We start from the raw sequence: 26,310 nt of genomic DNA, 5'->3' as shown, positions 1-26,310 counted from the left end.
ATGTTTAACAAACAATTTTAATTACGGAAATGATATTAACACTGTGCAAGACAGACAGAGAAGAAGATTTTTGAATAAATCATTTACTAATCGAAATGACCATGATCCCTACCTTCGCACGACCGAATCATACGTTGGCAAGCAAATCGCCGCAAATTACCAATTACAATTCGATGGTAAGGCTTCGAACACTACAAAATTGACTGTTGATTTGTCTCGATCTGTCTATTCTATTGATGTTAAGACGATTGATGCTTGAATGGAAATAAGAATTCCGTAAAAATGCTTTGCATGACTTTAACGTTTAGGGTGACAACATTAATGATCAATGCCATGGATTAACTTTGTAATAGACACACGTTAGGTATAATGGATTAGAATCAGCGCAAAAAGTGGAATTTACTAATTCGAATAATTGCTTCCAGCCACTGTCGGTCCGGTCGCGCATATCAAGCAATTAAACTATGTCAATACACCTGAATGGTGCAAAGAATTACTCTCGATTTTCACAACCTACACCAAAGCACATAATTGTTCGTGCAAACGTATGAGTGATATCAGCACAACAAAACTTAAGTCAGTCGGTGTGTTGTTTTCGTAACTATTTTTTTGTTTCATTTTCCGTTCTGTTACCTGATTCGCAACGATGAATTGAATTAAATTTTCTACAGACTTTTGATCGCGACTCATAAACATCTTATAATCGACGGGTTTACAGCACACAATAAATTATTAATTTGGTTGGCAACAAAACTAATTATTCGAAAAAAGAAATAAAATTAAAAAAATCGAAAGGAAAATGACGTCTCAAACAATTGACTTTTAATTTGAATGTTTAGTGAGAAACAGTGCAGATGTGATTGATTTCATCAGTTAATTTCTGTTACGTGATACCACACCGCTTAAAGACGTCTATTATCAGCGATAAACGCCAGAAAGGAAAAAAAAACTTGTAATGGCGATATTAATCACTCGATTACGATGGCATACGACTTTTATTATTATTTGCAATAAGTGTCGGGGAGAAATATGGTAGCTGAAACAATGCAATGATCAATTAACTATAAAATATATATTTTGCAAAGATCAAGCCGTGTAGAGTGATATTGTAAACGCGAAAAAAAAATTCCCATGACATTTTAATTACATCAACTAAACAATCATGTAAATTGGTCGTTAAATGACGAGAGATAGAAAAAATCGTACAAATAAATTGCAAATAATTAAGGAAAAAAATTGTTTTGTTTTTGACTTACAAGCATTTGTTAATGTTTAGCGTACGGGATGTCCAACGTCCATAAAATAAAATTTATTTGCATGAACAAATTCATCGGAATCTACAAGACTACCGCATTTTTTCGCACACCAATTTATATCTCTAGGCTCAGCAAAATAGGCACAGAGAAAATAGTAATAAGTCAGGCGAAATTAAATGGACAGCGTTGTCTATAATGTATCGACCTTAAGTCGGCTTCAACCGGTGACTGGAGAAAGCTTTATTTTGAGCTTAAATTTTCTGATTTTAATCAATTTGAAAAAATTTGAAAATTTTGTGATATAAGTTAACTGTCTATCCCGAGAAGGTAATATATTTTTGCATGTACATCTCTAGCGAATCATAAATAGATTGAAAAACAATTTTGCCAGATCTTTTTATCACCATCAGACTTATGCTTAACACATGCGGGTATGAGTGGCGAAGTTACCACAAAGATGATGACTCAACTGGTTTGGATATATTCAAGTGTTGAGTAAGAACAACTAAAGTATGAGAACTTCAAATGCTCAGAATTATACATGTGAGTGTCTGGTTCTACCATACAAAGTTTGGCTTAAGTTCGGACTAAGTAAACAATATTTTAGAGAACTAAGGGCGTTGAACCAGTCAAACTATGAATGGCTCATATAGCTATAAATTACCAGTCGATTTAGGGGGAATTTCAATCAGTCTGTGGTTTGTTCAAGATGGTTCACCCTGATTTGTGGAGGTGACGTCAATCGCATCAATCGATGCGCACTGACACCCACCTTCCATATATTCATCTTCTATGATGAGTCTTCTGTATCGGCCCAACATAACCCGTAGGACCAAAGCTTGGATCTGTGGTCATAATGTCCATCTTACACCTACCAGTCATTCAAATACTTTCGTTGCAGAATCATAGTTTTGACAAAACCGATACACCGGAAGGGAAGGATTGCAAATTATTCAAGCGAGCATATATTGCGAAATGCGTGTTAAAATGACGCATTTCCTGGCATGGAACGAGTAAAAGTCCATTTTCATTTCTCGACGTATCAATCGTTCTGATTGATGATTAATCTATGAATACATAGACACGTCAAGCGTATCCCTTCATACGACAATTTCTTTTTTACTTTTCGTAATTTCTTGACTAGCAACACACCAGCAAAAATTGCGTGCAATAAAATTGTTGTTAGTTGAAAGAATGTCGCTGCTAAGCAAATGTAACGACGAAAACATGTTTATACTCTGGATGGTTACAATTAAATGAATTATGTACACACAACTCATTGAATCATCATAAGTTCGAAACCGGAGAGACTGTGTAAGCGTCATCGGTTGTGGTGTGCATAGTATATAATAATCGAGTAGTTTTTGAACCGGAAGTCCAAGAACGTTAGCAGTTAGAAGTTTATTATTTAAAAAACAAAATAGAAAAACAAAACAAGAAAAAACAGTCACGTCACACCACACACATCTCAATAATATAGTTCACTCTCGTTTGTACACTCACAGAACTCGACGAAATGAGCAAAGTCATGTTTCGGTTTGTGTTTTGTTTTTAAACAAAAACTCTTTTTTTTCATTAATAAAATCCCGCCCGTCGTGCATATAGACATTATTATACTCATACTCCTCATGAACAAGCAATAAATTTAACAAGAAAAAATCTGATTTTGTGCTAAAAATAGTCTCTCATCTTTTTATCAATTCATTGTAGTGTATGACTGAGACGAGACATAGAGAGTCCTCGAATGTTTACGTATTGTGCTGAGTGTGACTTGTAACGCGATGAACGTCTTGATGCAACGTTTTTTTTTTGTTTAAATTCTGCAACATAGACTAGGTGCCAATCGCAAGGTGAGACAAAGCTGATTTACACTCAAAGTGACAATGTCAATTCGAATATAGTTTCAATGTTCGGATTACAGTTCCGGTGTCTAAATACCAACGCAGAGTTGCGATGAACAAGAGACTGTTCAACTGAGCTGTCAAGGTATATACATTTCACGTTCTACGCGTTTGCAAATTCATTCAACCTCACCACGACGTGTTTTAAGTATTTTAAGTATATTGAGCTTGTCGATATATAACGCTCTTTGGTTTAACGATCATCGTTAAATTATTTAGCGGCAAATAAAACCATTCATTTGAAATTGAATATGGCCAAGACACGACGAATGTTATGTCCGTCAATTGTTAGCAGAAAAATTCCCACTAATGCATCAGCATCAGCCAAAAGGCATGACCCATGAAGATTAACAACAATAAAACTAACAAAACAAGAGACTCTCATGTACCGTGCATATACTCAGTTGTTGTCGATTTATATTCGTACACTTAGATGTGGTTCCATGGGTAACATTTTGCATTGCCCACACGCCACACATATATGTACGATTGTACGCATTACATGAGTGTACGAACAATGAAAGAAGTTTCGTTTCGCGTTCATATCTGCATAACAAGTGAAACTGTGTAAATAACATTTTTACGTTTTGTGTGTATCACACCGAGTCACGGAGCAACTGTGATGAAAAGACAAGTTTTTCATTTTCCGATTTTCCGAATTCAGTGAAATGTGACGTTCCAGACGCGGGTTATTGAATTTATTGAAATTGTTAGGGTTTCCAGCATTATGTAGCCTTTCCTCTGGGAATGAATAACCTGTCTTTCTGTTGAACTAATTGATCACTGTTTCGATCAGAGATCTCCCGTGGCGACAGTGGTACTTGATACAATGCTCCACGAACACTATACCAATTTGCTCACGAAGAGGTCTAGCGAATCATAGTTGAAATGAAATTTCGACTCATCACCAAACTTGCTAAGTTTGTGGTAAAGACACAGAGCGAACAAAAGAAGGGATTTTTGCGCATAAGTATGTTAAGACCTCTTGCATAACAATTTCAAATTATTCGTTGGAAATCCGCTGATATATTGGAATTCAGAGCCTTATAACCTTCCAGAAACCCAAAAGCACAGTGCGATAGGTTACATCACTAAAGTAAGTTTTTATTGCGTGCCCCATGCGAAAGTTGACCAGTACATGGCAGTTTGCCCCCTGCGAAGACGATCAATTCCTTTAACAATATTTTCGGTTCATTTTACGTAAATTCCTTTGTAATAATCAGCTTTCGCATTAGGCAGACAATAAACCAGAAACAATGGTGCTTCGTAGACTGATGGAACTGGTTTTGGTGTTCCATCTGTTTACAAGATCAATTAGACCACATTCTGAGGCTTTTGGTTTAGTTTTGTCATTTGGTGTGATGTTAATCTGTGTGCCCCATACTATCCGGTTTGATGAACGCAAATTAATCATACAAACATTTTAATTAATTGTAAGCCCTCGAATCCATCACGAGTTAGCACAATAAAGATAAACTAAGCTGCGCCGTAAAATGTATCACAATGAGAAGGAAGAACTTTTGTCATAAATATTTGTTTTTACATTCTCTATTAGTCTAAACGACACTCGTACAAGTACTTAGCCTGCATAATTAAGTATAGAAATGTTGCTATTTTCGTTATATGCATCTACATCGCGTCTGTACATTCCATGAAAACAGATGTTTTACATACCTGCAAAGAAACAGAAAAAGAAAAATTAAAAATTTTGTCCAACGTTAGATTTTGTGCTGAAATGACGCAGTCTATTCAAATGGTGTAGCAGTCATTGTATAAATATACCATTAGTGCATTCTTAGCGTCAATATGCAATCAGATCCATTTGACATTAAACAAATTGAATTTCTGTGTGTGTTCAAATGCACACAGTACACATAGCACTCGATATTGTAGCACCCAGTCGTCAGGAGTGTATGTACTATAGATATATACATGCCAGCTTATAGAGGTACAGTCTTTCATAAATAAATATCTCACTTGAAATATGAACTTTTATCATAATCCAAATAACCGCTAGCTCATGTTTGATAATTTGCAGAGAGTATATGGTGTGTGTGATAATAATATTGTGGGTTAGGCTATCTCATATGTACAGTGCGAGCCACAAAATGTTTTATCAGCGAAAAAGAAATGTAGTCAGCTAATGGCGAGATATATAAGTTTTGAGTTTTAAAAATGATTTGAAAAGCGTTTGTTTTAAACGGAGATCCAGAGCGAAACCTCTGCATACTGAGTTGTGAAGCGATCAATCGAATTCTTTTTAGCAAATTGTTAAATGCGGAAAGGGCATGTGTAACATTAGCGAATTATAAAGAAAATTGAAATTTCAGTGATTTGGCTCCCTTTCGAATAGGCTGACGATGTTTTTCTGTTTTAAACTATTAAAAAACTTCTTTCGACACCGTCAGCCTATTTGAAACAATTAATTCTTTTCAATTCCATAGCATTCGATTGTTTTGATATTAACTGAACACACAGAACCCGATCAAATTTCTAATTCAATAAACAAAAACAAAATTCGAATTTTTAATTGCAAAATCAATTCACGAAATGCCGAAACAACATTAGTCGCATTGTGAATTAGTTGCTGCTGAACGAGCGCTTTGATTTATACAAATAAATACTTTGAATGCTCACTGCATTTTATTAGCACAAAATATGGGAAATATGTCGACAATACACAAAAATGTATCGGCATTTTACACAAATTAATCTGTGAGCTAAGCAGAAACAACGTAACTTATTCACTGTCAAGGTTAAATAATATTTAACACACAAAAAAAAAAAACTGGTAACCTATCGGCATGGGAAGTGTTCGTCGTATTTTATATACAAATAAACATTCAATTGATAGAGAAAAACATATAAATAAAATGGAAAAATGTTTTGTTTGTGATATAATTTTCGAATGTAAACCGCGTATAAAAGCTGCTGATGTAAGGCAAAAATCCGCGCTGACTGCATTTTGCAGTCAGTTAACTTCGTAAAATTTATAAAAAAAGTTTTCTTTTATTTTCAAATTTAATTAATGGAAAAAACATTTTTGTCCGTCGATTCCAATACATTTTTTCATTAAAACTGGATATATTGCTGAGATACAGAGGGTAATTAAGATTTTATGGTAATTTTATAGCATTTCACAGTAGTTAAAGATACAGAAAGAAACTTTTTCGATTAAAAATAGACGTAAATAACAACAGAAAACTCGATGGATTGAAGACAATTTGTTTAAAATGGCAAATGTTAGTTGGTGAAAACTTTGCATATTCTTCACAGGATGGACATCATATTTCATCAATGGAACTATAGGATAGGATAGGATAAGATGGTCAGATATCCATATTTTCGACAGATTTTACAATTGTGAATCATATGATTTATCTATTACAACATAGATGTCGCTAGTGGTTGACATTTTTGGAATCACGATTGTGACTTAGGCATGTGACGTATGAGAGCTGTGTTCAGCATTTTTTTGTTGTTGTTTTTCTTAGAGACCTATAACGGTCGATAGAGCTTGACTAGTGGTAACTTACAGCAGAGACTAATCATTTGCGATTAGGAAAAACCGTATGAACTATGTCTGACACGGGAGTCGAACTCGTGACATATAGGGCGTGAGTCTATCGCTCTTGTCATTGAGCTACCTGGACATTAACAAACAGTTTCACTAACAGTGTTGCCTATTACTGGTAAATACATTTACCGAATATTCACCAAAATCTACCAAAATTAACAGAAAATTTACCAAAATTTACCGCATTTTACCGAAAATTACCGGAAAGACTTTTTTTTCAATAAACTACATAATATTTGGTAACAGTCCAGTACCTGGTTATATAATTACGAAACAAATTGTTTACAAAAGATCGCAACGTCAATTGAAGTCCTAGATTTCCACAAATCATAAAATTAGAACATGCACTTTAGGCACGCCTTTCTCTATTGAAGAAATGATGAACCTTATACTTAACAATTTGTTCTATCGAAAGAGTCTTTAAATAGGCTGCATACAATCAGCAGACGATCCGTAGTGCAAACAAATTCATTTTAATAATGGTAGAGGTCTTAAGGTTATACCCGCAAGAACAACACATCCAACCAAATCATTATATCATCAAACGAGTATACCTGAACACCGAAAATGCTCAAAATCCAAAAGCTTTTGGCGAGAATATATTCATCGCAACGCCGAAAGCCCATCAAACCACATTTCATAATTTTTGTACCTGCCTGGAAGAAGTGTGCAATTAATTTCGATAACAAAAAAAAACAGCACACAACCGCAGACAACGCAATCGGGATAATAATAACGAATGAAAAAAAAATCCCATCGAATCAAGAGAAGAAGTTAAAACATTTAAAAGTCACCTTCTCGACTGGTTCTCTTCACAATTTTTTTTATGCTTCAAAATATTCTTTGCAACCATTCTGAATGGAATCGAAACGATTAAAACGCTGAAGAAGAAGAAGAAAAAACCATCATCAAAACTTCGTCGTCTTATAATTCATTTTTTATACCATTCGCTTATAGGATAATGTTTCGAGTTCTTTTTTTCATCTTCCTTTTAAATTCATCGTGCAACCCAACCACAATTTGAATCCGCAAACATAATTCATTTTCGCGCATGTGTGAAACCAGTTTCTTTTTCCCTCCTGTGTGTATGTTACAATCCTCATCTTTCTCTCAGTTTTAAAACTTCGATTATATTATGCACAACCAAAACTAATTCCAATTTATTTCTCCGGATTTTTTTTTCTTCTTTTTCATCTTCTCTTAATATTATTTATAACATTTTTTGATTCACCACTGTAAGTAACGTGTACAATTATTCGCAATTTTCCTTTCTCGTCACATTCACTCAATGTACCTATACATAAAACGTCGTCAACGTATAATAACTAGATCTTTGGAGCAAGCGAATAAAATTGTAAATAAATAACAAAACGCCCACACAGCGTCTGATAAACCGCCACAATACTATGTATACCACCAGCAACCAGGGCTTGTTTTTGGAAATTTTAATTCGGAAGAACTCGGAAAAAATTCGGAATTATTCGGAAAATTCGGAAAAATTCCGAATTATTCGGAAAATTCGGAAAAATTCCGAATTATTCGGAAAACTTTCGAATTAGTCGGAAAATTCGGAAAAATTCCGAATAATTCGGAAAATTCGGAAAAATTCCGAATTATTCGGAAAATTTGGAAAAATTCCGAATTATTCGGAAAATTCGGAAAAGTTCCAAATCATTCGGAAAACTTTCGAATTAGTCGGAAAATTCGGAAAAATTCCGAATAATTCCGAAAAGGTCGGAATAATTACAGAAAAAATGTACAAACTTTTAGGAATTCTGTCAGAATTATTCGAAATTTTCCCGAATTTTCCGACCAAAAATTCTAAATAATAAGCCCTGCCTACGACAGCAAAAAAGAGCTCAAATTGAATTTAAAAAAAAATTAACGAAACCGAATCCAGAAGATTATTTTTCTATTTCAATTAAAAAATAAAATTTTCTTTATAAAATCGTTGTTTAGATATGGCGCGTTTTATATGAGCGTTAAACTGTGTACAGTATAATAGTAAATATGGTCGGGCATGAATTATGTTTGATGTTAATTTGTGTATACAATTTAAGAATAAAATGCATATAATATTGCTCAATGCTCAATGCACTGAATTCTCTTTCACAAAATGCAACAGCAGCCAGCAGCAGCCGCACCGCACATACACCGATCACATCCACAAAACTATATATAAATACAATACTACACACTAGTCTCTCTGTGTACAAATGAAATTTGTGGTGTAATGGTTTTTGAGATGACATGTAAACTGAACTGGAGATGGTTTTTTTCCGTTGTTTAACGTCATTGTTTGATGTATAATTTGATGTTTAAATACATTACGACTAATGTACATATTGTACTGAAAACGTGTACGTATACGACGAATATTTAATGGAAAACGAAATGTGGTTAAATTTCCTTCAGGCAAACAATCAATTCGAGAAAAAAAAAACGAAAAATAAAATCACATTTCGTATTGATGATGGAGGTGTTAAAAACTTACAGTCATGGCTAAGAGGCCCAGACATACCTTGGAACGTATTTAATGGAATAATTGAGCTACTCCCTTATTGCAATGTGCAGCATCATTGATGCATGTATGCAAATTGAACCTAGAGAATTGTCGGTACCTACGTTGCATGTCCAGCCAATTTTTTTTGGTGAATTTAAAATGTAAACTTAAATCATGAAGTCTGACAACTGAAACGAATCATAATACTTGTTCAACCTGACATGACGTCGACGTGATCCTATTCAATTTACCTGTACCTGTTGATGACTACAAGGAATTTGTAGTCCTTACTGCTTAGGATATATTAGAATTAATCTGTACCTATACCAGTTGAAGTTATGCGCAGATTAGTGCTTACAGTGTGATTGGAGAAAGAGATTATAGACAAAAAGGTGACGTCGTCAGAAAGATTTTAAAATTTTCGTTTCTTCGTCTCATTACACAAATGAATGGTTTGAAATCGACATTAGTTTGGCATGAATGTGGCTGAACATTTTTCTCCTAAAATAAATTTTTACAAAACTAAAAGTCAACATCATCGACCAGCATTATAACCATAAATCTGTTTATCGTGTGTGTATTATCGATAATGTTCTCTCTTACACGTTCTTTCCAAAGTTGATGACTTATGTAATTCCCGACCGTCCGACCGAAAATGCAATTTTAAACTTGATTTAATACTTATCAGAAACGAGTTCTTACAATTTTTGAAATTCAATAAAAATGGAAAAGAGGCAGAAACGAAGAAACCGAGAAAAAAAAGACTCCAAAACAACTATTACCTTATGGTAATGTGTCGGTATTTATGGCTCTGAATGTGTGTGTTGAAAAATGATGTCTTGCAATTATAATGCCGAAACCATATGAAATTGAACATCAATGAATAAATTGCAATATTACCTCTCTCGACCATTATTACGTAACGTCGATTGTATGTAATAAATAAAATTTTATAATTTCCAAGTGGAATATTAAAAGACACAAATCGATGGAAAAAGTTTAATGGTAAAATGGTAATGAAGAGTGTTGCGAGTGTGCGCGATGCGATTGGCGTGTTGCTTTTTTTTTGTTCAAAAAGAAAGTGAGTTTTTTTTATTAAACGAATGAAATAAACGTAAAATTTAACGAAAAAAAAAATTCAACCAAATCCGATTGTGGTTTCTTTCAACATTAACGATTGAAACGATTGATGAAAAGAAAAACCTTGAGTGTCAGCTCTCTTAACAAATTGTGCGGTAGCTAGTGAATAACCACACCGAGGCAGGGTTTATTATTAGGAATTCTTGTGACAAGGAATTACTGAATTTACCGAATTTACAAAAAATATATTGGAAATTCAGCAAATATTTACCAGATTTTTACCGAATTTACCAAAAAATTGCCAGAATTTATTGAAACATTACCAAAACGAATTTACTAAAAAATTACCTAAAGTTACCTAAAATTCGCAGCAAGATTTTAGAGAATTTACATAAAATTTACCAAGATTTTAGCGAATCTACGGAAATTACAGCGAAATTTTAGCGAATTTACCGAAAATTCATCAAGATCTTATCCAATCTACTGAAAATCCGCAAAAAGTTTAGCGAATTTACCGAAAATTCACCACGATTTTAGATAATTTACCTAAAATTTACCAGGATTTTATCGAATTTACCGACAATCCACCAAAATTTTAGCTAACTTACCGAAAATCCACCAAAAATTTTAGCGAATTTACCGAATATTCACCAAGATTTTAGATAATTTACCGAAAATTCACCAAAACTTTATCGAATCTACAGATAATCCACCAAAATTTTAGCTAACTTACCGAAAATCCACCAAAATTTTAGCGAATTTACCGAAAATTCACAACGATTTTAGATAATTTACCTAAAATTTACCAAGATTTTAGCGAATTTACCGAAAATTCACCACGATTTTAGATAATTTACCTAAAATTTACCAAGATTTTAGCGAATTTACCGAAAATTCACCACGATTTTAGATAATTTACCAAGATTTTAGCGAATTCACCAAAAATCCACTAAGATTTCAGCGATTTTACCAAGATTTTACCAGATTTACCGAAAATCTACTAAGAATTCACGGACTTTACTAATGTATTTACCAAGATTTTAGCGAAGTTATAAAAAATGAACCTAGATTTTACAGAATTTACCGAAAATCATGTTCGGTAAATTCAAGTAATTATCGGTAATTTACGACAATTTCAGTAAATTTCAGAAGTTTTCAACAATTTTCCAATAATATGCCCTGTCCGGTGCATATCGAGGAAAAATCACCAATTATCTACTATCCGTAGATTATCATTACATGAAAAATTGAGCCAACGAACATTTTTATTGAAAATACCTTGACTCCATACACACAACGAATAATTTTTCGAATTTTTTTTTTTTCTTCATTATTACCACAGTCATTATTTATAATTATAACCCACGATATTCCGAGTGTAATTCATGCGAGTTTTTCTTCTCTTCTATTAATAGCATTGCAAAATTCATTCATCCTCTTAGATTTCTATTTTTATAGAAAAAATTGAATTTTTTTTACAAACAAAAAACAAATTTCAATTATTTTTAATTTTAAAATTATTTTTTCATTCACAGAAACCGGATTTAAATTAAATTAAACAATTTCGTAACACACCAAACGTAAATGACGTTTTATTGTATGTACTACCAACAACATGTGTATTGTTTATACACGCCGAGGTAGTACACGCAATGTACTTTTTTTTTGCAGTTTCTGCTTTGTGGGTTATTTGAGTTCGATGTTATGATGCCATAAATCCCTCACCTCCTTCACATAAAGGTAATTTTCGATTGAAATTTGAAATGGTTTCGCTGTGCATTGTTTGTGCAATTTACAATTTGTACACTATAAAATACAAAGTGTACACGAGAGAGTCCGTCCACCGTGGTGTTTTCAATAATTACAATGAAATGTTTTTCTTGGTGGTATTTCACTAACCGACCAACAAAACGTTTTGCTACTCGCTATACAGAATGGTTCGTAAAGTGCATTGATCTTATACAACTTGATTAAACGGACATTAATGTGAAACGAAAATTTTTCGCATTAACCGCTGCATATTCAAACAATGGAAGTGAAACAATTTTCAGCTCTGACTTCTAGTTTCGCTTGATTTTCTTTTCGTTTTAAATTATTGTTTATATACAACTCTGACTAACCGCATTATAAACACTTCCGGTGAGCGAACGTTGCAATAATTTGATGTAAATCAATCATTATGATAAGGTTTTTCGTATACATTTTAATCACCCCGCTTAACCTGCCGCACGAAAAAGCGGCTAAAGTGTAAGCAAAACATTAGTCATATCATCGGTCGATGTTTTTATTTTGTATTTAAACGAAAAATTAATCGTAATTCCACAGTGACTGGTGCAACGTAAATTCACTTCGATAAAAAAGCAAGCAAACAAACAAGTTCATAGATCGTCAAATGAGTCAATGAGTAAAAAAAAAACACACAAAGTTGTGCACGACACAATGTCTGTACGAGAAAAAAAAAAGTTCCACACGTCGATGCGTGTAATGCTTGAATGTAACTACCTTTCTAATGTCAAAAATTGGAAACTTCCATCAATAAAAATTGTGTTTTTTTCGAGGGGGATACAACTCCGGAAGGTCGTGGTCCAGAGCCGAAAAAAGTCACAGATTCATCCAGAAAACCCAAATACACTCGGAAAGTCATTTATTCAACTGGAAAGTCACAAATTTACCCGTAAGGTCACAAAATAAACCGGTAGGTCACTAATTTAACTGGAAAGTCACAAATTAACCCGGATAGTCGCAAATTTATACGGGTGATCAAAAAGTTAATTAGAGTCACGAAAAGCCACGGAAAAAACAGGAGAGTCACGATAAATCCCCGAAAGTAACGGAAATTACCGGAAACTCACAGAAAATCACGAAAATCACTACTGTCACTAAAAGTCGCAAAACATAACGAAAATTAGCGGAAAGTCATGGAGAGTCACGAAAAAGTCACGACGTCATGTAAATTCGTCAATACCCGGTAAATCCTAAATCTGTTAAAAAAGTAACTGGAGTCAAAAAAGTCATGAATAGTTTAAGGTCCCGTCCCGGGCACCGTTTTTTGAAGTAGTTTCCCCCTCGGATTTTTTTCTCGTCTTCAACATCGGAAAACTCATGCATGTCAAAAGCACAAAAATTCACAAAAAGTACAAACAGATCAAAAACTCAAGCATTAAAATTTCTAAACAAACAGGCAAATCAAGATTAAAATCTATTGCTTAATTCCACGTCAATTAAATCCCATTCACTATAGACTGTACATACCGTACAGTACAAAGTGGATATACACATATTTCCGTAACATTTACTTGAATTCAATCTATTACAATCGAATACCTGAACTATTGTGTGCACACAAGTTGAAAAAGTAACACATTTTCAATTTGCATAAAGATTTTTATGCAAAAAAAAATCGAACAGCACACACAACAAGTAGCAAACAAAACAATTTTCTATGTTACAACTGGAGTGATGCAATAGAATATTTTTGCGCTGCACAATAACAATAAGTTTATGTCGAAAAAAAAAGAGTTTAAATCAGAGAGAAAAAAAAATCCGGTTGCAATCCGGACCGGAACCATTTATATTAAAATACAAGTTTTTTTTTCCTCTGTTGGTATATAAAAAGTAATATGTTGTCCATACGGACAAATTGCATAACATTGCGTGTTCGAATCGCATAATAGAAATTATTGTCCGCAATTTTCAGTTTAATAATTTCGTTCCATTTCAACGTATGAATTAGAGGGAAAACAACGAGATCTCGAGACCCAACGATACTTTTTCAAAATTACAAAAAAATCGTAACGAGAAAAGAAAACGGCAATCAATTAACTGTGAGACGATGAACAATTTACTTATTTTTTTCCGACGAAATATGTTTCTCGTTGAGAGTTTAATTTATTTATTTATTAAAAAAAATTCAATTGATAATAGAGAGGGAAGTGATCAATCACATTAACATTCATAAAAAAAAAAATATTTAAAACCAGAGGTATAAGATTAAATTGGCGCCAACAACATCCATCCATCCATAGCCGTATAACATACACTTTATGTATAAATATAAAACAACAATCCCTTTCACTTTTCAAATCAATTTTAACACTCAAGTGCAACAATGTTTTACTAAACAAGTTGTTGTTTTTACTTTTTCCACGATTGCAATTTGTTTTATTGAAGAGAAGAAAAAAGTTTTTTTTTTTATAAAAAGACATGATCGTATGCTCTACGTGGAATTTTTTGCAGAGACATCCGAATGAATTGGATTGGTTTTATTTCACCTCCGACAGTGTAGAGACTGCTGACATTAAAAAGTCAAAAAGTCAAATCAAAACGAGAGGTTTTGTGAGACTTCAGTGACGATGTTTTTGTTTGCTTGATTAAGGACCTTGCTAAGAGCTCTTATCAGCCAAAAACATGTTTCAGTCTGGTTAACGTCACTTCTGAACCACGTCTCAAAGTATGCACTCTGAGCTTCGAGGAAAGTTAGGCTGATATCTCGCCTAAATGTAGGCAAATTCATCGTATTTTGATTCAGTCGAACAAGTCATTGAGTGAGTAGAACATCTCAAAATCCCAAACGGACCTTGCGTGAACTTTTGGACGCTACCAATCCGATTTACTCACTAGAAAAATTCCATGTAAAATTTGTCCGACACGGGAATCGAACCCGACCCGATTTATGCTATTTTTGTTTGCTCGATTTGAGAACTTACTGACAGCCTTGAACTTCCAATAACAATTTCAGTTGGGACAACACACTGACGCAACTTCTGAACCTCGCCCCTAAGTATGTAAATCAGGAAAGTTAAGCTGATATTTCGCCTAAATGTAGACTAGATATCATATACACAAACTTATCGTATTGGGGCTACGTCGTGCCAGTTAATTGAGTGTGTAGAACATCGTCGCAGTCACTAAACACTTCGAAGCTATTCAATAAAAATATTCCACGTAGAATATGTCTGACACTGGAATCGAACCCGAATTATTTTGGTGACCGGCCTGAACCATGCCGTCCGTCAAATACAATAATATTCCTTACCTTCAACCCCTATATCAATCCTCATTCAACCCTTACAATTCCTAATACTTCAGGTTTCCGAATAAAAAAAACTGGTCAAACGACCAGAGTCACGATACCTGTGGCCACTTTCAATGGAAACACGAAAAGAAAGGGAAAAACAAAACCAAAACCAGATGAACGAAATACAAAATGAGATAACAAGGATCGCGACCATAAATTATGGCTTCATTTTCGTTATCTAAATACGCTTTACGATTCAGTGTGGAAAATTTATTGCACGACGACACTGCTGCTTTTAAAACCATTTAATTACATTTTTTTTTGATACCATGACACATATGACAACCAATACAAGCACATTGTAATATAGTGCAAAAACAACAACCATCTGAAGACCTACTCGTCATATGTATATACATCAATTTAACGTACGAAAAAAGTGTAATTTATATTTTCTTAAGTATAAACTATACACCTGTGCATTGCCACAGCATCATAAATAACATATTGTCTCATAAAAAAACTTGTATGTTGCGCTGGTGATTTAATTTTTCCTCTTTTTTTCTTGCATTAAATTACTTGACTTTTTGACGTTTAATCACTTATTCTATGGTTGATATAATGTCTAGTTAGATTGGATTAGAAGATGGCGATCCATTCGAATATTGTATATGTCCCAGGTAACATTATGTTGGTAACATAAAGTCGAACTAACATTTGTGGAACAAACTAGCGAGTCAGCTGGCTCAATCGGAAGATCGATTGACTCGTACGTCAGTGGCTTCAAATTCGTCACCCGGTGAGAACAATTCTGTCTGCCTTCGTCTGATCACTACATTAAACGTTTAATGGCTGGCACATTATCATAATGAGGTCGAAATACTATGCTGAATAGTCAAATGTAGAAATAGTTACATGCAGGAACGTGAAAGTGAAAAAAACTTCATTTTTGTTATAATTCGCTAATGTGTCACGTCCCGTTTCTGCTTTTAATGTTAATGAGCCATATCGACAACACACATCATCCTGACGAACAGCTCCATCTATGATCTATCAATGTATCTATACTAGATTTCAAGCCGAATTGAGTTGCACACAATTGGCCTAATATATGGTGTGCATAGTCCGTTCCGCTCCTAATCCTGATCTTAACATTTTTGAAAAGGTACAATAACCAATGAACGTTTGAAAATGAAACTTGAGCTGTTCGAGTAAATGAGTTTTTATGTTTCGGTTGTCGAGGTAGTCGTATGAATAAAACATGTTGAGTTTAATCATTCATTTTTCTCGCTGTGGTATTTATGTGTGAAGTATGAATTGTTCAAAAAAAGCAATTAATTTCCATTCCAAGACCCATTAAACAGCACACTAACATGAAATTCTGTCAAATTCACTGTGGGTCTCGAAATGTAAAAAAAAAAGAAATTCGAAAAAAATGGCTAACAACTTGATACTACACACGGATCAAAATGCAATCGAAAAATGTAATTTGCAAAGCTTAATTGAATATATGTTAACTGGGATATCATTTTCTATCGCCGAGCATACCATGACTAAATACATACTGGTTTTTCTAGTAATCACTTTGTAAGTCAATTGATATTACGTACTTTTATTAATAAATTAATACAGATCGCTTGTATGTACCGTGGCTTGTTGTTTGGTTTTGTTTTTTTTCGCTTTTTCGTTTTTTTTCTCCTTCGATTTATACTGGGAGTGTTCTCAACCTTTGGCTGAATTAAAAGTAAATAAAAATTAAAATAGAAATCGAAAATAAATCATGTCTTGTATTGAAAGTTGCAGGAAAAAAAACAGCAACAACCACAACAGCAGCAACAACGAAATATTGAAAAATCAGAGTCAATCAGAGAAAAATTGCAGTGCAACAGATACCATTTTCATGAGACCGTCGAGCCGATAGTTCATTTACATTGCACAGTTTTTACCATTAGAAATGTCAATTCATTATAATCTATTACTTCTGTTGTTCAAAGTTTCACAAAGTGTTTAAGAGCTGTACACAAATGACGTCACGTTGTTTTCTTGTATTTCTAATATTATTCCCTCTTCCAGCGCCACGCAAAATGAGTCAATGGGTCAAATTTGACCAAAAAATTGACATGTTTTCGTATACATCAAGTCGCAGTTATGGCGCGACATTATTGATGTACGACACCTTAACAGAAAATCTTTTACTTCAATTGTTTTAACATTCGATTCGCTATGATTTCACCGAGTTAGCAGATCATTGCTTACACCATCTTTCGTTGCTGTCAATAAATCAGATAAACCGTTTCGAAAAGGTTAAATAGCAAAATATTCCGAGAAGAATTTATCTCTTAACTGAAATGTGGTGAAACGTTGTTCTGCTGTTATCGACTGCACAATTTTTCTTTTCTTTCTCTCGTTGTTATTGCTTATTTTTCCCGATAAAATGTCGAATTTCAAATGCCATCGATATAACGTAACATCACAATAACACTAAAATTGTAAAATTACCTCACATAAATGAAATGAAATTTTACTTTTGCTCATAATCATGGTCTATTAAGCGGTCGAATGAAAGTGAAAATAAGTTGTTGTTGTTGTTGTTGCTGTGGTTGTATACGAAATTGTTATCGTAAAAAGATTACATGATTTGAATGCATTTTTGAGTTTACTAATTGTTTTTAAATGGGAATTGTCGAAAGGGAAAACGTTTTCGATCGTTTCACACACACACGAAACGCCTGAAAACCAAAATAAAAAAAAAACATTCGGGGAGTGGTTATTGTAGGGTCAACACTAATCCGGTCACGATGCAATATAATACCGAAAACCTAAGAGAGAGCCACTTAAATTAGAGTCAATTAAATCACACTCAACGATAATGCAATCAGGAAGGTGTTCGGTTCAGGTTTATGGAACTTAATGTTTGTTGTTTGAAAAAAAAAAAAAAAACATTTTCTTTAAAGCCCATAAATTAGATAGATAAATTGAATTTCCTTTGCGAACGCTACAGTATATTACATTCAGGCACTGGCACAATATACCATCATGTAGTGAAAAGTAATAATTGCGTGTATCACGCCGCACACGGTACAGAGAAACATTTTTTTTTTGCTTGGTACTAATGTGATGTATGTTCTGTTCCGCAGGGTGTTCGTGAAATTGAATTTCAATTTTTTTTTCGTCGATAGTTTTTGATCATCATACCACGAATGATACACAATGTCGTTCAATAGACAAATAGAAAAAATGAGATGTTCAATCATGTCTTATTCTCTGTATGTTATAGCATAATATCCGGCCTTAATACCTCAGGACATAATAGCATGAGTCGACTTAATTCCTCCTAAAAGTTTTCCGGCAAAACAATTTCATGTTACAAAAATCAAATCAAAATGCCCCGCCGTAAGTTAAATACCCTGTGCGCACCATGCACAATTTTTAATAGGCATAATGTTGTCGACAATTGTATAAATGCGATATACGCGTGGGTTGAGGTGCAACAATTCATCAAGTATCTCTTGCATTAATGTGTACGTGTAAGCACATATATACGTTTTATACGAGCGTACACACAAGATTCTCTCTTTTTATTTCAAATTGTCGACAAAATCTTGTCGAGGCTAAACCTGAATTGGTGGAATATGCATTAAATTGTAAAATTGTATATCTTCCAATTCAATTCAATAAAAATGCAACAACTGGTGGAAAATGACTGTGATTGTAAGTAAATGGAGAAAGTAAAGCATTTTCTTGATTAATGAAACAAAACAACTCGGCGGCGCAAGGGAACGGTAAGTGTATGATTTTTCGTGTGTACATAATTCAACTCGGCAGAGGTTTTTTTCTTCTTCCATTCATTCCACTCTACTATTACAACAACACAGCCAAATCTAATTGATGCATGAAAAAAATATGATTCAGTCTGGTGGAGTGTTGTTATGTTTATGAAGAAAGAAACAAAATTTCATTGTCATATCATTATGCCTTCGGTTTTTTTTTTCATTATTGTGTGTTATAGAAACTCTACAACAAAAAGCCGGGTGGGGCACACGACTGAATGTAATTATCAAAAATTTGTGTGGTTGGATTTATTTTTAAACCATTTTTATGAAAGTTAAATTTAAATTAACAGACTCCATAAATAACACGATATCGAAACATTTAACTTCTGTATCCATAAACGAAACATTTGCTCTCTCTCTCGTAATACAAGTGTGTCTGTTCCTCGAATAGAATTGGAAGCATATTGGCTATCAATTATTGGGTGGGTTCAACAATTTTCGTATTGTCTTCATATGAAAATACGTTGCCAGAGATCGATCATTGTAAGCGGGTGGAAAAAGAAATTCTGAGCAGTTCATTTTCGGGCGAGCGTCAACAAATCTTCAGGCTTAGAAAAAATTCGGCTTCGAACACAAAAATTGGGTTCATCCACTCATCTCGAGCGCACATTCAATTCTTTGTTCACATTTTCTCTGATCTCTGTGAACAAGCAATAAATAACGTGGCGAAACATTCTCTTAGTCATCCGTCGTTTATCTGACAGACGAAAGACGCTTATCAGTTTCTTGGAAGTGCAGCTTAAATTACAACTGTTATTGTCGGTTAATTTTGATAAATAAAATGTACTCGCAATGTACTCGATGAGACATTGTGTACCTAATGTCAAAATTACAATCAGCATTTTGATTGTGAATTATACGACTTTTATCAGTCGGAATTGAACGGAAAATAGTGAACTGGCCAGCGGAGCATTTTCAGTTGACTTGAAGCACCCAAAGCACTAATGGTACTAGCAAATGGCATTAATGATACGAACGACATTAATGGTACGAATGTCATTAATGGTACGAATGTCATTAATGGTACGAATGGCATTAATGGTACGAATGGCATTAATGGTACGAATGGCATTAATGGTACGAATGGCATTAATGGTACGAATGGCATTAATGGTACGAATGGCATTAATGATACGAACGACATTAATGGTACGAATGGCACGAATGGTACGAATGACATTAATGGCACGAATGGCACGAATGGTACGAATGGCATTAATGGTACGAATGGCATTAATGGTACGAATGGCATTAATGGTACGAATGGCATTAATGGTACGAATGGCATTAATGGTACGAATGACATTAATGGTACGAATGACATTAATGGTACGAATGGCATTAATGGTACGAATGGCATTAATGGTACGAATGGCATTAATGGTACGAATGGCATTAATGCTACGAATGGCATTAATGCAAAGAATGGCATTAATGGTACCAATGGCACTAAGAACTCACATATAAATAGATTTGCAGGTAATATAATCAGCATACTGAGCACCGTCTTTGTTTTATTTTGTAGAGTCAGAGCCACACTAACTGTCCAACTCATCAATTTCATTAACTTCTGTATACAAGACAGGATTACAATATCGCTCGAATATTGCACGATACGCAGATTTATAAAATAAATTTTAGATTTGTTTACGAACAAAGACCATCGGCGTAATAAAAGAAGAAGTCTGTTCGTTGACTGACTGACTAAAATTTTTTTATAACTGCCATATGAATATCGAGTCCAGGAAGTTTACATATCTTGCGTATAGTCAAAAATAAAAATCTGTCTGGCCGTTTCTCGGGTGTGTTCACTGTAAAACAATATTTTTGTTTATGAAAACATATCGTTCGGTTTTATCAAGACATTCATTCATTCCACTGATTAATCGGTTTTGAATTTTGATATTAAATTACAACATTTAATGAATTGTGCATGATTATGCCTTGATGGTGAATAAATACAATGAATAAATATAAATACACACAACGTCCCATCACAGTGTGTAATCATAATTTTTTTTTGTACCCCGATATAAATACACAAGTGAACTCACACACCGTTTTCATTCCAGCAAAAAACAAAAACACAAATTTCGTATGAATCATGGAATATTTTTCGTTGTGCGCGGTTCTGTTTGTGAATGAAAATTTAAATTTGAAAGTCACCTTTATGCTAAACTAATTTTGTTTTGGTATAGGTTAATAAGTGTAATTATTGCAGAATATTTCGAATGACTCGGTCTATTTTTTTTTTTCGTTTAATAAAATTCTTTTCAAGTCACAGGAAATCGAAACTTTTCCGGTTACCTTTTCACCTATTTTACATATGATTCCCATTTCTTGTTATTAAAGATTCGAAAATTATAAAAAAAATGTGGAAAATGCAAGAAATCGAACGATTTTCATAAATCCAACGACGCATTACAATGCAAATCACAAATTTTTGTATCAGATTTTTTAACGGAATTTCCCACGAATCCAACACAATCCACAACCCTCACATATCACCAAAAAAAATCTTTTTTTTTTTACTTTCAATCAACACATTGTATTCTCTCCTATTCAAAAACCCTAACAGCAATTTTAAGCCAGCCAATATCATAACAAAAATTGAGAAACGTTTTATGTGTAGGCGACATGTGCAACATGAATATAAAAGTGAAGAAAAAGGAAAAAAAAACTTCATTGAACTGAATGCATTCCCTTGCCGAGAGTCTTAGAAATTTCTTAAGACGCTCTGCGCACCCTCAGTTTAAAGGAACATGCACCTTTCTTCAAAGTAAATATAGCAGTGCAAAGATCGTGGGAAACATAGCATAACGTTGTTGTGTGGATATTAAATGCCGTACCGAAATGAACTTGCAGTAAATAAACAGATGTTTTGTGTTCGAAATGAAAATGTAATTCTGGAACGAAAGTAATTTCCAAAATGTTACCACGCTCAGGGTCGAAAATGAATCGTAACGGTTTAGCACTTGGCGAATCAATAAAGATCGATGAAAGATTTTCCGTATACCGGTAAAAGAACGGCTGAATACGGTTTCGATATTCTGTTCGATTCGTTACCTATTTCCTTTGTTCAATAAATTTTGAGATGAGCCGTCGAACGATGACATTTAATATGATTTTAATGGTATTTTGACCAGCCAACACCAGCTGGTCAATCATTAATTTGGATTGTTTTGAGCGACTTTGTATGTACATCCGAAGGCGAGGTAAAAAGTAAAACTTGTCGAAAAGACAGTAACCGAAGCAAGTGGTTCAGAAACACACGAGTGACTTTACAAAGTTTTCTCTGATTTGAGAATTGTTTGAACTGGTTAATTGTCTTCCCCACGCGAAAGTTGATTATTACAAAGAAATTCACGTAAAATAAACCGAAAATATTGGAATGGATCATTTTTGCAGGGGACAAACTGCTAAGTAATGGTCAACGTTCGCATGGGGCAGGCAAAAAACAATTTTCCAAGTAATTGCAAATTCAGGACTGTAAGTCGCAAAACTGACTCAAATATCAAGCGTTACCGTACAACACATAAAAACCTTAGAGAAGCAAAAGTCGTAGTTTTTTTCGATTTACTCTCATGCCAATGGTACATCAAATTTCAAACTCATTCACCCGAACTGGAAGCTAAAATGCGACCATTGAAGCACTTCATCCACTCCCAATCCATCCGACCAATCTATTCCTTACAATAAAACATAACCGCGGTTAAACGAAAGTAGAAATTCTAATGGGAAAGAACCCCATTAGAACCGCGTATCGAATTGAAATTAAGCAAACGGAAAATCTATTTTCGTCGTCAACCATTTGATGTGCACGAGAAATTATTATTGTGGAATGAATCTCGCATATGTTTTCTTAATCTGTTGTTAATGGTGGTCTTGCTCTTGCCATGTTCTATCCAGACCTTGGGAGAGGTAAATACTCTGTGCACTCGAAAATGAAAATCATGCGCCAGTCAATGTATGGGGGGGGGGACGATCAGTTGATCTTGGAATCGGTTTTTTTTTGTATTTTTCGTTTCGAGTATCTTTTGGAAAACGTTTTTTTTTTGTGTTCATTCAAACTCCATGTTATCGTTATCGATAAGTACAATTTGAATGAATGAATGAATGAGGGATAGATAATTGCATTGCTTGTTATACACTCACGCTGTTACGGGTATCTCTCTCGCTCTCTCCCTCTCTTGTTAAATAAAAATTTAAATAAATAACAGAAATAAAAACAAAAAACAATTGCAATAAGTCTACAGACCAAGTAACCAAGTATTTTTCCAATATGGTAAAAAAACCTGTTTGGACTACTCGACATATTACATTTACGATATACATACGTAGATATATCGGACTCTGCTATTATAAATTGTATCTCTCGATAGATAAATAATTGCATAGTCACTTGAATAACTTTTTTTTCTACTTCGTCTTGTCTTCCCTGTTTCGTATACTCGACCGTAAGACAGTCTCTTCGGTTTTTATGCTTGGTAATGTTATTATGTATTATTATGTGTATTATTATGCTTTGGCTGGTAAGACTTTTGTTGTCTATCAACGCCTGGTGTATATAACACTACACCATATAGGTAGAGGTTTATGATTCTTCGACGTGCACTTTACTCAATTCCGAACCATATATTTTCAACGATACACTCGAACGTCGTACATATATATCGGATTTTATATAACGAAAAAAAAGCAATGTCGTGCTTTAGGTAAAATGTTATTTCATCGACGGCGGTTGTTGGTTTTTTTTCCTTCTTCATTTCATTTCCTTCATTTCAATTCCATCATCTTTAAATATACTCTACAGACATACTCATCCATAATGACGACATTTGGTTATAGATACGGAGATTTTAACCGTTTTTTTTGCTATTCTCCACTCGTAATTCCGGACTTCCACTCAAAGTGTATAAATCGCGAGCACATAGCTGAGAGAGTGAAACATGGCGCGGTAAACTGGTAACTGTTGCGGAGTAGATCTGTTGTTTTGTTGGTTGTTTTTTTTAAATTTTATTTTGTCTGATATACAAACCTACAAATCGCGCGCAGTGAAAGTTCAAAGAGAAATTATGCAAATTGTTTCAGATAAAATTTGTTTTTTTTTTCTTCCTCTTCTTCTTCCACACAAATTGACTATTTTCTTAGAGATTTTTTTTTATTAATATTAAAATCAAAACATGATCTTGTGGAGGCAAAAAACATTTTTTTTTTTGCTTTTTTTACTCGTGTGTGGATGGATGTTGTGCGCTGCTGCTAGCTGCAGATAAACACTTAATAAAGAAAAAGGGAAATGTAACATTTAAAATACATCTAGAGATTAAGTTACATTGTTGCGCGCATATTATATTCACCAACGTATCGGTTCCGTTCGGAGTCTCTCAGCGATAAATTTAATTGCATTTAATACTTAAGTGAAAAATTATTATCGAAAAAAGGAAATCATTTTTTTTTCTTGCTTCTTCTCCCATTCTCAATTATAAAATTCAACTTTTTAAAAGACAAAAATTATTATGGAAATTTCTTGGCTTGTATAGACGTGTTTTAATTGCACACATGATACACACACCGGGGCTAGTGTATATAGAGAAAGTAAATATATCCGACATCTCCAGTTTAAATTGGATGCACGATTGTGACAGTTAAACTGCCATTTAAGAAAAAAAAAAACTGTGTACAGAGTGGAATAAAGAGTAAATTAAGTGAACGAGATGATTAATCTGGCGCCTTTGTATAAGAGTAAAAGCGAAAAATAAAAATTGTTTCAATAGAAAAACGAGAGTCAATTTCAACTAGAGATGAACTGGATGCCAGTGGGATGCCCACAGTCCATACAATAAAAGCCTTACTGGTACTTGTGGGCATAAGGGGGCTTTCAGGAAATATATATGGGCACCGCAAGGACATTTTGATAGAATGGGTTTTTTCAGTGAAGACGTCTGCTCTTAAAACGTTTACCGCTGAGTTCACTTAAAGCTAGGCGAGTTTTGTATCAATAGTTTTTCGGGCACCGGGTTTTGAGTTGGAGCTTTTCGAGCAACTGGCATTTTTCGGTCAATGGACGTTTTTCCAACTATTTGGCATTATTCGAGCCATGGGCATTTTTCGGACACTTGTCATAGACCTTTAAAGTTGAAAAAAGACTAGATGGTCTGGAGGGATGAATTGACAGCTGACAGCTGTAACATTCGCTTTTGATCACTTTTCACTTTTTATTCAATGAAAGTGAACAAAAGTAATCAAAAGCGATCCGATTACAGCTGTCATCTGTCAATTCATCCCTCCAGACTACAACGCCCAACTAACACCTTATGCACTGTGCTGCACAAGGTCTATTTTTGTCAAATGTCAAGTCAAGTGTTGCCATAGATTTTGACAGTAGCGAAAACTGTACTTATCGACGTTGCTGCCAACAAGACAATAATGTCATTACTGTAGTAAAGACCTAACTTAACACTTAACCGGTTGAATTTGTTTTTTCTTACTTTGTTCACGTCAGGACGTCATCATTAGACGTTTAAATGAAAAATGATTTAAATCGACAACCTTAAGCTTCAGAAAATGAAATGCTTCAAACGAACAGCATACTTTGTAATAATCTCTTTGTGTGCGAGGAAAAATTGCGGAAATCGTTACTTCGAATAAATGACATGAATATGCGAGAAAATCGAAATATGAATAACAAATTGGCCTGGCATCGCTTCTTAGCGATTGAGAGTGTTGTATCATTCGATTTAATAATTTTTTTTTTCTTCTCTCGAACAAAGTCAATTATAAATTGCTGGTGCAACGTTTTAATTAAAACACAATTTTCCTATAAGTATCTCTCGTCGTCTCTTGCCTCTGAACAAATCAAGTTTTGTATTTGATATACACACCGGATGGCATTGATAAAATTGCTGTTTATAATTTGTGTAAGACAAACATTTACCTTTTTAAACGAATCGGATATATGTGGCATGAATGTACACAACAGAGTGGAATTGTTAATTTTACTGATGACTTCATGAGCACTAAAAAAAAATCAGATGCTCACAACGACTTCTGCAATCTTCTTCTGTTTTTTGTAAATGAAAATTTATTTCGCAGTACGAAATGGCGCAAAAAACCGCCTCAATTGATGGATTGCTATTCAAATTG

The 26,310-nt window shown here is 34.1% G+C and overlaps 1 protein-coding gene across 2 annotated transcripts in view; it reads right to left on the bottom strand.

The window, feature by feature from the left end:
• LOC119076113 (protein TIS11) overlaps positions 1 to 26,310 on the bottom strand; it is a 35,413-nt gene that overhangs the window by 5,107 nt on the left and 3,996 nt on the right. The window contains exon 1 of one of the 2 annotated variants that reach the window (XM_037182774.1): positions 634 to 777. The exons of the other annotated variant lie outside the window; for it this stretch is intronic. Within the exon in view, the coding sequence (XP_037038669.1) occupies positions 634 to 696 (63 nt within the window). The 5' untranslated portion in view covers positions 697 to 777. Of the gene's footprint in view, positions 1 to 633; positions 778 to 26,310 lie in introns of those variants that run through there. 2 annotated transcript variants of the gene reach the window in all.

This window comes from Bradysia coprophila, unplaced genomic scaffold (assembly GCF_014529535.1).
Source record: "Bradysia coprophila strain Holo2 unplaced genomic scaffold, BU_Bcop_v1 contig_232, whole genome shotgun sequence".
NCBI lineage: Eukaryota > Metazoa > Arthropoda > Insecta > Diptera > Sciaridae > Bradysia > Bradysia coprophila.
The sequence above is the reverse complement of the archived record's forward strand: the minus strand, read 5'-3'. Positions and strand labels throughout refer to the sequence as shown.